General features: G+C 39.1%; 1 protein-coding gene across 4 annotated transcripts in view; it reads right to left on the bottom strand.

The window, feature by feature from the left end:
* DRP2 (dystrophin related protein 2) overlaps nt 1-16888 on the bottom strand; it is a 4029288-nt gene that overhangs the window by 474095 nt on the left and 3538305 nt on the right. For all 4 annotated transcript variants that reach the window (XM_044057116.1, XM_044057114.1, XM_044057115.1 and 1 more), the window contains one exon: nt 10337-10402. In XM_044057116.1, the coding sequence (XP_043913051.1) occupies nt 10337-10402 (66 nt within the window). The remainder of the gene's footprint in view (nt 1-10336; nt 10403-16888) is intronic.

Raw genomic sequence — 16888 nt, 5'->3', positions numbered from 1 at the left:
TGCAGTCCTGAGTATGTCCTCCTTTGGATGAGATGCCTAGTAACTATGAACCTGTTTTTCAGCTTTCCACTCATTCCCTATTGCAATTTACCAGCTTATCATTTCTTTTAATGTAACATAGGCAATTTATTCTTCAAGGGCAACAGGCACTGAATTTGTAAATGAAACACTGAAAATATAAAGCTGTTTTCTAGCAACAACCTCTTCATTGGTTTCAGATCTCTTTAATGTGGAATTATTCAGATGACTTTTACTTCTGCAGAGATTCTGCATATTGATTGATATTGGTGGATTGCATGACAGAAGTTTGAGTGACCCTTATGGTTGAAATGTTCTGAATGGGGCAGTTTGTCATTATTGGTTAATATGATTTGTTTCATTGCTTAAAGGAAAAAATGTTTAGAACTATAAATTTAAAACAAACTCTAACAAGTGGAGCTGTATTATATAAGGAATATAATTCAATTATTATATAGTATAATTAATACAATCAGGAAAGTGAATCAAAGAACTTTTGCATGGTTCTAAAAATGTGTGCAAGGAGCCTATGATTGGAAAACAGCCCAAAGGTAAACTTACCCTGCCACTGGCCAGATGCATTTACTTTGAATGTGGGTTTCATTGCTGTTTCAGTGAATCTGGGTTTCAAAGGTAGAGAAGTTTTAATGCTAAGTCCATTTTCATTGTAAGACTATTGTTTTGTTTAGGTTTAGTAAATGTCTATCAGTGTTTGTGCTATAACATTTTAAATAAATGTTGTAAATTAAATCCAAATATCTGTAAACAGTGTAGAAGTAAAGCATAAAACAATATGTACACTGAGAGATTTGAACAGTATCTATGGCAAATGGGGAGAAATAGTCAAGTAATGGGACACAGGAACGGCTGCATGGGTGGGGCTGCGTGGGTGGGGGGAGCTTGTGGGCAGGGCTCTGGGTTTGCAGCCCCCTGCAAAAAATTTTGCGGGCTCCCTTGGTGAGAGGTGGAGTGTGGGTGCTGATAACCTGCTTGGTATTTGGTATGTTGTTATATGAGAGAGAGATAGCATTGATTCCAGATCCATAGTATAGATACATCTCTCACACATTGTATTTGCATGTTTTAGGAGTAGCAGGTTGTCCTGTATACATGAAGCAATTGCTACATTGCCTCAGGATGCCCATGTCAATGAGGCTGGCTGGAGAAACTGTGGGAAACTGACCTTCCATTATGTCAGGTGTATTCTGTAATAAGTGGTGGAGGGCAGGTTAGTTGGACTAGGTTCTGCTGTACAACAGTAAAATCAGCTAATCTATGGGAGCTTTAGGGGTAGAAACCTATGCCTGCACCTCAAAAGGTGTAGCTGGGTTGCTCTCTGGGCAGCAGTGCACAACTGCATTGCATGCCAAGAAGCAGGGAAGCTTAGGAGGGTTCCCTAACAGTTATCTGATAAAACTTTGACTTTTTTAACATTTGCGTCAATACACAGCAGAGCTAACCCTCGTTGCATGGTGAGCAGCTATACACAAACACTGTTTAAATATCAGCTAAGTAACACAGCTTTCAAATAATCCAACCAATAGGAAAGCCCAATTCTCAGCTGGAGTGCAGGGAGTGCCCTCTGTGTGGAGTCTGTATGTCTTCCCCACGGTTGGGTGGGCATTCGAAAGACATGCGTAAATGGGCATGCCTTCACTGAAGGTTGAACGTAGAGCTGGCACATCGGCGTTCATGAAAATCTACTGCCAATCATTAGCGGATCGGAGTTCCACTGTGGCGACCCCTAACTGGGAAAAGCCAAAAGACAACAACAACAGGAAATCCTAAGACTGAGCCTTGTTCCAGCAATCCTCAACTCAGATGGGTCCTTGACTATACTCTTCTGCCACAAATGTGCAGGAGAGCCCTCTTAATGTAAGATGGCTGGCTTTAGTGCTCAAAAAATGAATCTAACCTGTGCTATAAAATTAGTTTCAAAGAACAAGAAGCCAAAATAGAAATAAAAGCTAAGAACTTCCCTTTTTCAAACTCCATTTAATTTAAACAAAACACACATAAATGTTTATCACAACTATTCTCACATTTAGCTTTTTCCTATAACATTTGAATCAAAGAACGATTCAGTGACATCTTCAGTGTCACACAATACTTAAGCAGAGACTGAGGAAATCAAACTATGCAGATAATATGTAGATGATAGATCATACAATTTAACTCTTTGGGCTACTCTTCAAGTAAGATACAATCACTTTACGTTTTCCCTTAAATGCTGAGCAATGTGGTATTGCTAGCTGTATATATCTGTAAACAGGAGACAGACAGTTATGACAAATAACTCACTTGTCTTTGGCTCTTAAAAAAACAACCCTAGGAAACTCTAAGAAGTTTGTGATCTGTCAAATCCCATTCTACCCAGAAATGTGCAGTAGTGATAATCCGATTAGCTTGTTGCTTGATATCACATGTCTGTGCATTTCTGATTAGTATGAAAAGAATCAGCATTTATAAAGCTACCTTCTTCGGAAAACAAACGTCAAATAAATAAATAAATGTATACGGTATAATTCTTTTAACCTCCACTCTATCACCAATGATACTTGACAAGATTAAATGACTGCAAGAGGTAAATGGATCATTTAATATGCTGTTGTGTGGCCACTGGGGGATTAAGCAGATGAAACCAAAAAAGGTATATAAAATTACGTTTAATTTTTTTTTCCCAAAGATAGTTATGCTTTATTATTTGCATTTAAAGATGCAAAAGTATGGAATTTGGCGATCATGACTTCATCTCTAACTGATTAGTCAATGAGAATTTTTTTTTGTTTTTTTGCAGGCAGCACATAGTGGGGCTGTAGGCTTGGAGAGCTGCCTTTCATTTTTGAACTCCCTGTTGGCTTAAGAAGGCTTATTTGTTTGTCTAGGAAAAGGTAAGCATGGTTGTGGAAGGGGTGTCAGAACTGATGGCATGCTAGGTATATTCTACAGTCTTTGAAGAGAGGCTGCTCTCCAAGTTTACTGTATACCTGCACTGCTCACAAATGGAATAGTCTACCTGAATAATCAAATCGTTGCCAGGGAGCATGAGTCAGTTCTTGCATTGCCTCAATCTTCTTGTTGTCAGACTGGTGACAATGGTTCTACCAGGCAAGTCATTAAGTATGCTTTTATTCTCAAGTACACATGCCCTTACTTTTTATTTCTGAGACATTCGTAGTGTTTCATTTATTTTGACTGTGCAACATGCTAAGATGGCCTTAACTTCCTCTGCAAATCTATATAGAACATAAACTTCTGTTTCTCTCAAATGTTTCAAAGTTTTCAGAACATTCATATGGAATGACTGTTCTAGTTCACATTTTCCTGGTTGCATACCTCTGAACTGTACAGATTTTTGCAGAATGTCCAGATGTTTGCCTCATATTTTTGGTCTGTTCCTCATAAAAACTGTTTTTTTTTTTTTTTTGACAAATCACTGGAATTATCTAAGGATTAAAGTCACTAAATAATGACATGCATTTGAATTTCAAATTTCATATCCTTCAGAAAATGCATGCTAACACAAATCCTGTTATTCTAGCAACGTTCTAAGTACATAAGTGCAACATTTAAAATATGTCCCTATTTTGGAGCTTTGTCCCCCAATTATGTCAGGCTTTGTCTAGATTTCTAGCACTATGAGGCTGAGAGGCATTCCTGGTTGCCTTAACCAGTAATTGTTTTTTTTCTCAGATTTCAAAATGTCTTTATCACTTTTCAAGGATATTTTCGGCAACGAGTACTAACACAGTTTGACTCATGGATTGAATTCTATGTGATTGTTTGTTATATATCTGTTGTTTAACTGTGTTCTGTCTGTACTTTTTTTTTTTTTTACTAAAGGCATTATAGTTTTTAACCTGTCCTGTAGTTGTAAAATATTTGATTGAACTTTTAATGGATTTTTTCTGCTCCTTCTGTGTTTCTTTTGCCATGCCTCAAAAGTGTTGAGAATGTCTGTTATATTGCAGTTATATGGTATAGGTTCATAGGTTCATACTAGGCTATCTGCCCTAGGGCATTTATAAGCCTAGCCAGAGTGTGTTTGGCTTTCACCACCCATTTTAAATGAATTTTGCTATGCCCTTTTTCGAGGTTAGTATACTGTGCCTCTGTCTAACAGTGACACAGAAGTGATACCCGAGGTAAACCTACTATCTCCCATCCACTCATCAAGATTCCTCTTGAAGAGAGTCAATGAGGGACTCTGCCTAACCTGGACTGGGATTTTATTCCAGAGTGAAGGGAGCCTCTGGGTTATGAATCTGTCCCTCCAGCATGTCCTATTTATTTCAGTGCTGAGGTTCAAGTCTCTCGAGCGTGTAGCTCGATGGGATTTGGATTTTCTGAGGTGCAGCATGTCCATTAATTCCGGGTTGGACATGGCTTTATATGTCAGGCACAGATCGCCTCTGAGCAGGCGGTATGCCACTGAGTAGAGCTGGAGTTTCTTTAACCGGGCAGCATATGGCATCTGTTTGAGCCCTTTGATCCTCTTGGTGAGGTACTTTTGGGGTCTTTCCAGTTACTGCAGGTGTCTGGTAAGGTACATCCCAAAAGGGGCATTGTACTCAATTATGGGCCTGATGAGGGATGAGTAAAGAGGCACGATGACCTCCCCTGATCTAGATGTGAATCCCTTCATGATTAGGTGGGCTATATAAAATGTTTTTCTAACCACTTTGGCCACGTGGTTGTCAAATGAGAGATTGCTATCAACTTGGGTCCCCAGGTCCCTAATTACTTCTTCCATACTTAATGGATTACCACCTATGTGGTAATTTGTGGGCACTTTGTTTTTGCCAAAGGGGATGACTATACACTTTTTGGCGTTTAGCTTGAGGCCATGGCTCTGGCACCAGTTGTCTGTTTCTATGAGGCCCTTTTGTAGGACGCTTGTGTCGGCTGGAGAGTCTATTATGGTGCCCAGTTTGCAGTCATCTGCGAACTTGGTCAGCCACAGTCCTTCCGTGTTAGCCTGTACCTCCGAGAAATATATACCGAACAAGAGAGGTCCCAGGACTGAGCCTTGTGGGATGCCACTTGTAACTGGTTTGGAGTCTGACATGGCTCCAGCAATTCTAACCATGTGGGTTCTGTCCTTGAGCCAGTTTGCAACCCATCTAGTGACATAGGGGTTTATATTTAAGCTGGTGAGCTTATCTATAATGCCTGAGTGGGGTATTGTATCGAAGGCTTTTGCAAAGTCCAGGTAGGCTGTGTGGACCACCTTCCCCTCGTCAATGGCCTTGGTGACTGTTTCAAAGAAATCGACCAGGTTTAAGAGGTAGGATCTGCCCTTAACAAAGCCGAACTGGGTAGGATCCAGTGTCTGTAGGTCCTAAATATCTTTATTTATGAGGTTCATGATGATCCTTTCCATAGCTTTGCAGACCAAGCTAGTCAAGCTTATGGGGCGATAGTTTCCAGGATCCATTGAGGCACCACCTTTGTGGAGAGGGACCACTGCTGCTGTACGCCACTCTTTGGGTACATATCCTGTAGTAAGGCTGAGATTGAACAGTAGTTTTATGTTTGGGTTTAGTTCTTCTTGGAGTTCATGTAGGACACAGCCCGGGACACCGTCTGGTCCCATTGATGCTGTGTTTTTTGCTTTGGAAAGGGCAGCTCTTACCTGAGCATCTGAGATGTCAGGGGGGCAGCACTCTGCTGGGATAGATATTTGCCCTTTTGGTGGGGAAGGGGGGGAGAAGTTTGCGCTGAACCTGTCAGCTAGGATGCTGGCAATGTCTGTGGGTTCAGTGTATTTTTTGTCATTTTGGACTAATTCTGAGAATATCTGGGAATTCCCACCCAGGTTCCTAACATAACTAAAGAAAGCCTTGTGATTATCCTTAGTGTGCTGTGCAATTTTTCTCTCAAAGCTGGCCTTAGACGATTTTATGAGTGCCTGTAGTTTTTTGCTAATACTGATCAGAGATGCCTTCCCTTTTTGGGATTTTGCTCTATCATGTAGTAGCTTCCTCCTTCTATTGTATAGTTTGTTTATGGCTGGAGTCCACCAGACAGGACGTCTGCCTTTGGAGGACTGGGTCTTGGTTTTATTTGGGATTGCATGATCCATGCATTCCTGAAGGTGTTCATAGAATGCGTTTATAAAGGATTCTGCAGTCTGGGCCGTATTTTCCACAGGCCCGGGGGCTTTCAAGGATTCCACCTCGGTTTTGAGGAGTGTGAAATTTGCTTTAGAGAAGTTTTTCACTGTGGTTTTCTGGGCAGGGGCTGGGGTCGGGATGTGAATATCTAGTGAGATTAGTTTATGGTCTGATCTTACCAGTGAGGGATACACTTCGGGTCTGGAGCATAGAGTCCCCATGTTGGTGATGATCCGGTCCAGTATGTTTTCCCCTCTTGTGGGAGTGGCAACAAGTTGTTCCATAGCATTTGAGTTTATAAATTCTAGGAACCTTTGGGCTAGGGTGTTGGAGCTAGAGTAATGCTCCCAGTCTATGTTAGGGTAGTTGAAGTTGCCCAATATAATGGTGTTTGGAGAGACCTTCATATTTTCCAGTGTTCTCAGGAAGGCCGAGTGGGGTTCCTGGGTTTGGGAGGGTGGTCTGTAGCAAGCTATAAACTGGAAGGCCGTTTTACCCACTGTTAGTTGCACATGGATAGTCTCTGATGCTTCGTGCTGTGCCACCAACCTGGAGGTGTGGGTATCTTTGACGAATATTGATACTCTCCCTCCTTTTGTGGTTCGGTTCAAGTTTTGGGGCCAAAAAACATGGTATGAGGTATAACTTGGTAGTGCTGGGGTGCTCTCGGGAGCCTTGAACCAGGTTTCTGTTACTGCACAGATATCGATGTTCTCCATGCTAAGGAGAGTTTCGAGTGCATGCATCTTGAGGTTTAGACTTCTGGCATTGAGTAGCATTACTCTTAGTTTCTTATCCCTTGTGATACCTATGGAGGTGGGTTTGTCTTTTGAGCCTTGCCTAATAAAGGCACTATAGGGGTGGCAAGAGCCTTTGCCAATATCCGAAAGCCCAGGGGTGACAAGTGCAAGCCGTCCCTAGCGAAGCATCGTGGCTTGTTGAGCATGCCATCCCAGGCAGACAGGCATTGGATCCCCTTTGAATGACACCAATACTTAAGCCAATTGTTGAAATTGATCATCTTGTCTTCATATTGTGGCATAATTCTTGGTGAGGGTAAGATGCTACTCAAGGTCAGGGTCATACCAGCCTGGGCTACATGCTCAGAGAGCTCCTCTATGTCTCTTTTCATGTAGTCCAGGGAGGTACATCTCAGGTCATTCACACCAGCATGGACAATGACTGAATCATATTTGTACTTGCCTTGGAGTGACTTGAGTGCTTGTGTTATGTGGTGGATCCTAGCGCCCGACAGGCAGCTCACCGTGACCTTCTCCTTGTTCAGCCTGGTGAGCGAGACGTCAGTGTGCCTGACAATAGAGTCACCTATTACAAGTGTATCAGGTGTGTTGTTTAGTCTTAAGGGCTGTGACTGTTCGGCACACTGGCTTTGTGAGCTATGTGTTGTACGTGTTTTATTTTGGGGTAGCGGTTGCTTGGGTGTCTGCTTTGGAGGTCTTTGCTGCTTAGGCAGATTTTTATTTAGAGCCTCTGAGTATGTTTTTGTGTGTTTATGTGTTTGGTTTGCTGTCGTGGTAGGTCTATGTGAAACTGGAATTGTAGTGAGTGTGGTTTCCTTCTCCTCCTGACTGGTTACGCCAGTACTGAGTTGAGAGAGCTTAGCCTCCAGTTTGGCTATATGGTTGCATCTCTCACATGTGTTGGAATTTGTTGGGAGGAGGAGAGGGTTGTCTGTGTACATGAGGCAGTTGTAACATTGCCTCAAGATTCCCAAATTCTCCAGCTGGACCAGAGAGGAGATTGACAACTGACCTTTGGACATGCTAGAATAGTATTGGGAATTCCTTTAAAATTGAAAAAAGGGCCAATGGGGAACAAAGTACTCAAGGGGAGTTTGTGAGGATGTAGTGCTTTTAATTTTTTAGTGCTGACTTATATAATTGCTTTAGTGAGCAAGTGCCAGGCTTTAGAGTGGGAATAGAGTGTTTATTATGAGAACTAGATCAGTTCTAAGGGAAAAAGTGAAGAGCAGACTTTGTGGAGCCGAGAATGGTTTAAACCCAATTAAGTGGCGCTGCCCGATGCTGCACTATGCGCAAAGTCGCGCTAAAGCGGGTTTTATACAGGGGGACTTGAAAGAGCTAGAAATTGGCCCAAAACGGCCAATAGACTACCAGATTCTTGTGCTGGGAACACTCCTCCAGGGATAGATAGGCTGCTCCAAGCTCCCCACTAATCCAGTTGAGGGCTGGATTACTTTTGTCATAACAATGACAAGATGTAGAAGCATTTCCTAATTTCTTCTTTCCAGTTCTATGTGCATCCATAGAACAGACTTAAAATGTTCAATTAGGTCATCTTTTTGAGGTTGGTATCTAAAGGTCCTTAATAGCTCCACTTTCCCTGTCAGCTTCCACAATGACCTCCTTTAATATTTGAACCTGGAGACATTTAGCAAGACTCACCATTCGGTTTCCGGAACTCTTCAATCCAGTACTAAATCTTTGTTGACTTGTGTCTCCTAGTTCTGAATCTTTTTATTTACTGAGATTATATATTTCTAGTAGCATTTGTAGATGGACCCCCCCCACCATATCTTCAGTAGCTATTTAAACTGGGGAAAGTCTGGACCTATTAGTTATGTACTAAAACTAATGGGTGTAACACTTTGCGTAAAATGTTTGCATTTCTACCAGTGTTACAATATTCTGTTTTCTCACCATGTACACACATTAATTCAATTTACTGCTTGTTAATTGTTTTATGGTAATACATATATTGTGATCTAATGTAATCAGCTCCCCAAGTCCAGTAGCCATCAAGTCTCTTCTCCATCCACCAAAATATTAAATTTGACATGTTTAGCAAACAATACAGTGATAAAAGTTGAGTCTACTGTTCTGGAAGCTAAAAATTCAACATTAATACATTTCATAGGCATGCTTGTTAGTTAGTATTAAAGGACAGATTATTACCTAGTATTAACAGTTTTCATATATATAGTAATTCAGTTAGTAACCATGCAGTAATTTGTTATGCTTCCTTGTCTAGAGCAGTGAAAACAAACTGAATCATGATAACATTTGTTCTTGTTTGCAGACAAAAGAAAGCAACTTACATGAAGATTTGTTATTAGCTCTGTCTGCATGGAAGTCTGACTGGAGTTTGTACGTTCAGTTAAAACAGATGCTGCATTAAATTAATTAGCTGTTCAGAAGACTGAGGATCTCTCTCAAATATCTAGTTTCTTAAACTGATAATGTGGCATAGTGGTGGTTGCTGAGCATAGAGAGCACTGTGTCTTTAAGCGTGGTATTTGCTGAGCATAGACAGCACTATGTCTTTAAGGCTAAGACAGGAGTAAGGTAGGAAGCTAATGGGAGCCAGATGTAGGAATACAGATTTCAGACCCATCTGAAACTTTGTGCATGAGGGAAGCTGTCACTAACCCTGGAGGAGTAAGAGGAATGTTACCCCTATGGTGAAACCTGAATTAGTGTGCACAAAACAAATACAACCTCCCTCTTCCATTGGTGACACAGGGGGGCATTTTCTCAGACAGAATGTAAATGTGTAGGTCCACATGACAACAGAGTGTACAAAACTGTCAAGACTCATAGCTATGCCTCCAGCCTGAAACTTCTTACCTAAGACAAACATCCCCACAGTCCCTTCTACAGAACTTAAAAGAGTGTGGTTAGGATATACAACAACAGATCTCTCAACTATTATAAACCAGGAATTAGGAAATATATAGAAAATGAACCAGACAGACTGCCTTCCAAGGCAGTAAACCAGGATGGAGAAGGAGTCCAGTTGCCATTTTGCCTTTCTTTGCTAAGCTAGGTTCTCGTTGACTGGAGCTCTGATGAATTACAGACAGTAAATGTACTAATCAGAAATGGATCCTGTATAAGATGTTGGCATACAGAACTACCAGCAGCATATTGGATGCATCAAACTTGCTGAACATTATGTCTATGGCTATGACAATAATTAAAAAAAAAAAAAAAAAAAAATATATATATATATATATATATATATATATATATGTATATACATATATATATTTACAGGTGATGCAAGCTACTTTTGGCCCACTACATCATCTTCGCTCATATATATAAACTCCATGGTTGTACAAGCATCGAGAAATGAGACTACTAGTAACATAAATCCATCATTTAAGTTACCTTAAAGTAATGCAGCAGAGGATGTATTCTTTTGCTTTTGATAATTACCTGCTGGCAAAGTGCTCAATCCTGGAATGAGTATCTGCATGAGACAGCAGTGGAGAGGAAGAGGGCCTACAAAAGAAAATGTACATATTTATACTTAAAAATCACTTAATCTTCAACAAATTAAGAAAAAAAACAAATTAAGTCAAGGTTCCAGCTCATGTCTCAGTGTAAGTTTAACATATTACAACTGTACCTAGTTTACTTATGTTTCCAAAAACTGGTATACAAATGCAAAGAATAGTGTTCTCTGGATGCAAAAATGTCACATCTGATGATTCAATGTGAGAAAGTGCTAAAATTTCAACCAGTAATTTACTCTTAGCATTGATGAAGATTCTATCCTAAAGAACTTATCCCCAAAACTATACTAGTACTCTTCTGACCTTTAGACAGAGCTGTAGCAAGTCCTGTTGGCATTCTGTTGGAAAGGGTCCTCTTAGAACTGAGGACCAAGAAAAGGACTCCATGCTAAGCAAACAACTGTTGTTTATTCACAAACTAGGTCTTTCCTAAAATATGTCAAACACCTACACTAAACTGCAGCAAAGATCAGATCTACCTTCTTGCTGTAGTTCCTAACTCAGAAACAGTGACTGACTGTCATTTAGGCTGTGACTACTTAAATGATTGCTGATGGTGCTTACAGGGAATGATCAGCACATCTTTTGCAGTGCGGATGATGCCCTTTAACATCTGCTCCCCAGGATAGCTGCTCCATTCTACCCATGCAATGTTCAGTCTTTAAGTTCACATGGAGTCTTTTCAGTCCCAACAGGGCTAAACTATAGTTTAAAAAAAATTCCTAACAAAAAAAAAGAGATTATCATCATAGCTGTATTGCCACATTGCCAATTGGGCAACATCATATCTCCAGCTCTAGTCTGGCATGCAAAGCATAAAATGGCAGTATTCTGCAAAATGAGTGTGCCTGCATTGCAAAAAAGTAAAATCCATGGGTACCTCTATAATATTTTATAACTCTGGCAAAAGAATACTAAACAAAATAACTGAAATGAAGAAGTGTCACAGTGGTGACTAACATAAAGCTGCACCATAAGTATCACCAATTATAGTTCCACCGCAGTCTGCTTATGTGAAGCACCATGCATGAAGTTATACATGCCAAGTCAACTTCTAAATTATGTGTGCTCACTCGTACCAATGGGAACAAAAATGAGTTATGCAAGAAGTATCTTAATTAACCACTTTGACACATAGCACCATTGCTTACCTCCTGATGATCAGTGACAGTGGATCTTTAAGGATTTGAGTTTGTGGGTAAACCATGCTTGCCATTAATTAAAACTGTAATAATGCTAAATTATGACATTTAATATGATATACTCAATGTTGCTCAGGTTTGGTATAGATGGTAAAGTCTGTACAAAAAATACAGCAAAGTATGTTATATCATCATGGGATTGCCCACAGCTTTGTGTCATTGTTATTATAAGATGTTCAGTATGCTTTATGCTTTCACTATTTTTAAGGGGTTCATAGGTAGTCCCCAGGCTATATCCACAAGGGGCATTTTAAGTCTAGCCACATTTACCCCAAATTTACCAAAATGTTGCTGATGTGTTTATACCCCTAGGAATTTTACAGTAATGACATAGACTTGTATGCATCAAGTGTTCACAGGCTATATACTAATATACACTAGTAAGGTTTACTATCAAAAGCATGAAAATCACTTACGCAAATGGTGATTTCTGTGACAAATAATGTCGACTCATACATATTAAGTAGATTGTATGGTCGACGCAACAGTGTCGACAAATTCTGTTGACCATAGTTTCTAAATCCCCCATTCACAGCAATGCTGTTAATCCCTGCCGTGTGTACGTCCTTCTGAAAGGTCGTAAACATGAACGTCAACATTCCAACTGTCACTCCTACCATGGTTGAGGAGGTGGCTGTCGGACACGTCAACGTCGACCTGACTGTAAACCCACTAGTAATGTACTTTTATATATTGTATCACACATAGGAAGGTAAAATGACTATCAATGTGACTGTTCATCATTAAAGAAGTTACAAAATCACCAGCATTTTTTTTTAAAGATAAAATAGAGCCATATTTTCATACAATCAATGTAGCCATTAGTAAAAAAAGACACAGAATGAATTGTGTTTTTATGATATTGCAATTGTGGGAAAAGTTTTATTCCATGAGTGGACTGCTGTGTGTGTGTGTGTGTGTGTGTGTGTGTGTGTGTGTGTGTGTGTGTGTGTGTGTGTGTGTGTGCTCTCTATTATTGAGTAAACATTATAATATAATAAAAAATACAATGGAATATAAAGAAACAAAATTAATTTAAAAGAAAATAAGAGACAAGTAGAAAAAATGTTACTAAACAATACTTCTCAGATGGCTAACAGCTAACACTGTTTATTTAATTAATTATTACTATAGATTATGAAAGGGAAGTAACATACTTCCATTTATTAAGATGTTGAATCAGTTTCATTCTTGATACTGAAATGGTGAGTTAGTCTAAGGAAAATGCCTATCATAATTTTCTGTCATTAAAATTAACATGCTGATATCCATGATGTAGAAAGGTCTATATGTAGGAAAAGTAACCTCTTAGCTTAAGGTATCAATTATACATAAAAGGATTATAAATCAATCATAGATAGTGGCATATTAGCCCTTTCTGCTTATGCAAACTTTAACAAATTATCAGAAACAAACAGTAAAACACTAACTTGCTACATACCTCACTTGATACTGTTAATCTAATATTCTAGTCTGCTGACATTAGTGGTAGTGTCATTCAATGAATGCATCAAGCTTAGAAAGATGTGCAGATGTGTGTGTGTGTGTGTGTGTGTGTGTATGTATGTATATATATATATATATATATATATATATATATGTGTGTGTGTGTGTGTGTGTATATATATATATATATAAACACACACACACACACACACACACACACACACACACACACACACACACACACACCACACACACGAGTTATTTAGATGTTTGTCTTTTCGGCTTTTTCCGGTTAGGGGTCGCCACAGTGGAACTCCAGTCCGCTAATGATTGGCAGTAGATTTTTATGGTGTCGAGTTGCCAGCCCAACCTTCAGTGAAGGCACGCCCATTTACGCATATCTTTCAGAGGCCACTTGACTGCAGGGAGGATATGCAGACTCCACACAGAAGGCACTCCAGCCATGAAATGAACAGGAGAACCTCTTGCTGTGAGGCAACAATGCTACTGCTATGCCACAGAATTTTCTAAGAGTTTATTTTCCTGACTAAGCAGCTATTAAAGGTAACATGAGTATCCCCCCCCCATAGAAAGTGGGTGAGACACATGTATCAACACTATAATAGTTTGCTTCTTATTTGGATTAAGCAAAGGACACAATATGTTCTATAAGATAATTACAATAACTGCCAGCAGTGAGATTCCTGCAGAGATTTATTTGCAAATGGCCAGGGTTGATCCCAAAGGCAAAGCATAAGGGATCAAACACATGGGCCAAAAGTAAGTGCATGCTATGTAATTTCATCCCCTTGCATAACTATACATCAATAACCCATGGCTGGGTGTGGGTAATGCTGGATTTATCCATGGTTGGTGTGGTTTGTCATGAGGAAGAAAACTAAAAGGTTATAACATATATACTAATAGAAGAAAGTCCAGGCAACCAGACTTTATTCTATTGGTATATACTTGATTTACAATAAGCATGCTAGTTGGGCATGCTTGTTTTTGAATGTTAATGGCCAGTCATTGTACAATAGTTATTATACGGTGATTCCCCCCATTAATATTCCAAAACATGCATGTTGATTGGTCAGTGTGCCTGTTGTAAATCCAACTTATACTAATGGAAAAGGTCTGGTCACCCGGACTTTTTCCATTAGTAGAAGCCTTCATTTTTTTGTGTCTTTGGTAGCATCGGAGAACGGAAGAGCTCCGTTGCTGTAATCTCGCTATGTTAAATTACTTTAACATAGCGAGATATCTTAAAAAAAAAAAAAAAAAGCAACGAAGATCTTCCTTTCTCCGTTGCTTTTTTTAAAGCTATCTCGCTATGTTGAACTCTTTTAACATAGCAAGACACCTTTTAAAAAGCAATGGAGATCTTCCTTTCTCCGTTGCTTCCACACACAGCTCTGATGTACTGCATAAGCATACGCATGTGCAGTACATCAGAACTGCCGCAGAATACCGGACAGCTGCTGAAGGGCAGCACGGAAACATTATACAATGTCATTATTTAAGAAAAGTAAGTATTATTTTTCTTAAATAATGTCATTGTATAATAGCAATAACCCACTTCTGGGTGTGGGTAATGCTGGATTTACCCAAGGTTGTCTTTGTTTGGCCACTCAGGCTTCGCCCTCATGACCAAACCACACCAATCCAGCATTACCCACACCCAGGCATGGGTTATTGCTTAGTTATACCATGGTAAAAAAATCCTTAATATTTTTCAGTTGTGGTTGTTTTAGTTTCATAGCATAACAATATGGAATCTGCACAATCACACAAATTTCAGTGGTCAGACATCATGAAATATGATGCAGACTACTGGTTTACAAAGTTCTTGCTTCTGAGTATGTCTGTATAGCTAAAAGTCTTAAGACCGTTGATCTCTGTGGTCTCACAAGTTGAGTGCTCTGTTTAGCTAAATACATGCCAAAAGAGGCATTATATTCAATAATAGGTCCGGTGAGAGATGAGTAAAGGGGAAGATGTCTTTAGTAATTAGATGAGCCAGACAGAAGTATTTTTAAGTACTATAGAGACATGATGGTTAATAGATAAGAAATTATTAACCAGAGTGCCTACAAAATGGATATACTAACTTTTTCACAATTAGTTTAAGACTGTTGTCTTTGCACTAAGTGTTAATGTACTCTAACCCATACAGGAACAAATATCAATAAGTGGAAGATCAAACAACACCACACAAATTATTCTAATCTGCAAACTTAGACAACTATGGGTTAAGAGAGGTTTTTTTTGGTAGATATGAGAAACAGATGTCATATAGGAGAGGGCCCAACACTGATGACTTTGGTATAGCATATAATTATTTTTTTTTTCTTTCAAAAATGACCCTGTGACTCTAACTACATGGATTCTGTTGGACAAGCAGTTAGCTATGCACTACACACCACATAGATTTATTTATTTAGTTATTTGTCTTTGTTGAATGGGAAAGTCCAACTGGGCAAAGCCAATTTTCTGCAGATGCACAGGAGAAAAGCTCCAACAGACGCATTTATGATACTCAGGACAAAATATTTTATTTACAAAGATACATTACATAGATAATTCTTAAGACATCAAGATACAGACAGATAATTGTTCTGTAGTGACACTATATGAAGACAAAAACAGGTATTTCTTCTGTGGAGAGATTATACATGATATTAAATTCCAAGTGTAAGCATTTAGTATGCAAACTAAATATATGTGACAATATATGTTTGACATAGGTATGCTTTATAAGACATTGGTAAGGAGGGGTACAGCACAGATATTAGGAATAAATAAAACCGAGGTAAGGAGTGTGAAGTGCTAGTTGGTAGGCAGATAGTAGTTAAGTCTAGAAGAGGGAGAGAGGCAGTGTGTAGCTGATGAGTCAATGATAGGGTAAAAACATTAGGGTACTTCTGACCCAGATTCTGATTATAAGACAGGAGTGGAGAGTATTTGAAGGAGATGGATAAAGTGGGAAGGTAAGAAAGAATTTGAAATGTAAAGTGGCGATTGAGGTAGGAAAGAAATTGGGGAGGAAAAAAAGTTTTGTTGTGTAGAAATGAATAGACTCTATAAAGGGATTGGGGAGTGTGAGCAAATGAAGAAAACTGAATTATACAGGAGACATTTATATTAAGATTTACAAGTTTGTTAATAGTGCCTGCATGGAGAATAGTATCATTGACTTTAACAAAATACATATATGCTATATGTTATAAATAACTATTGCCAACTTTTCAAGAAATTAACAAAGTCAAAGTTACAGGATTGTTTTGATGAAGCCAAATTGATGGAGGGTCCATAGACAAGAGATTTTCAATATCCAGATTAATGAGGTTTGAGATATTATGTCCTATAAGCATGTTACAAATTCAGGTAATTCACTAATCCTGAGTGGAATACACCCTTCACCTCTAATGATACCTAGATACAAAGAAAAGATAACTGGCTTTAATAATTGGTTAAATAGTTGATGTTATTGGGGGGGGGGTGCAGTATGTGTCAGCACAGGAAAAGGCATTTCAGCTTGCTTCTCTAAGGATGACCTGCACATCATTTCAAAGTTTTTGCATACTGACTAAAGCCCTGGCTATCCCCTAGCTCTTTTTTAGGCAGAGTGCAGCTGATGGACATTCAAACATAACTAACACACCTATCCAAAAACTAGTTTGCATTAAAGTGCTCTCCCCAATCCTAGCTGTCATGTGTTTGGAAAACATCCCTATCTGCAAAGTTATTAAAACTTAGTTTAAAATCTAAGGAGATTACTCCTTCTCTACCTGGATTTTGAGCATTTCATGATTTTGGATCCA

Source organism: Protopterus annectens, chromosome 15.part0, assembly GCF_019279795.1.
Source record: "Protopterus annectens isolate FY-2018-M chromosome 15.part0, PAN1.0, whole genome shotgun sequence".
In the NCBI taxonomy this organism is placed as follows: Eukaryota; Metazoa; Chordata; order Ceratodontiformes; family Protopteridae; genus Protopterus; species Protopterus annectens.
The sequence above is the reverse complement of the archived record's forward strand: the minus strand, read 5'-3'. Positions and strand labels throughout refer to the sequence as shown.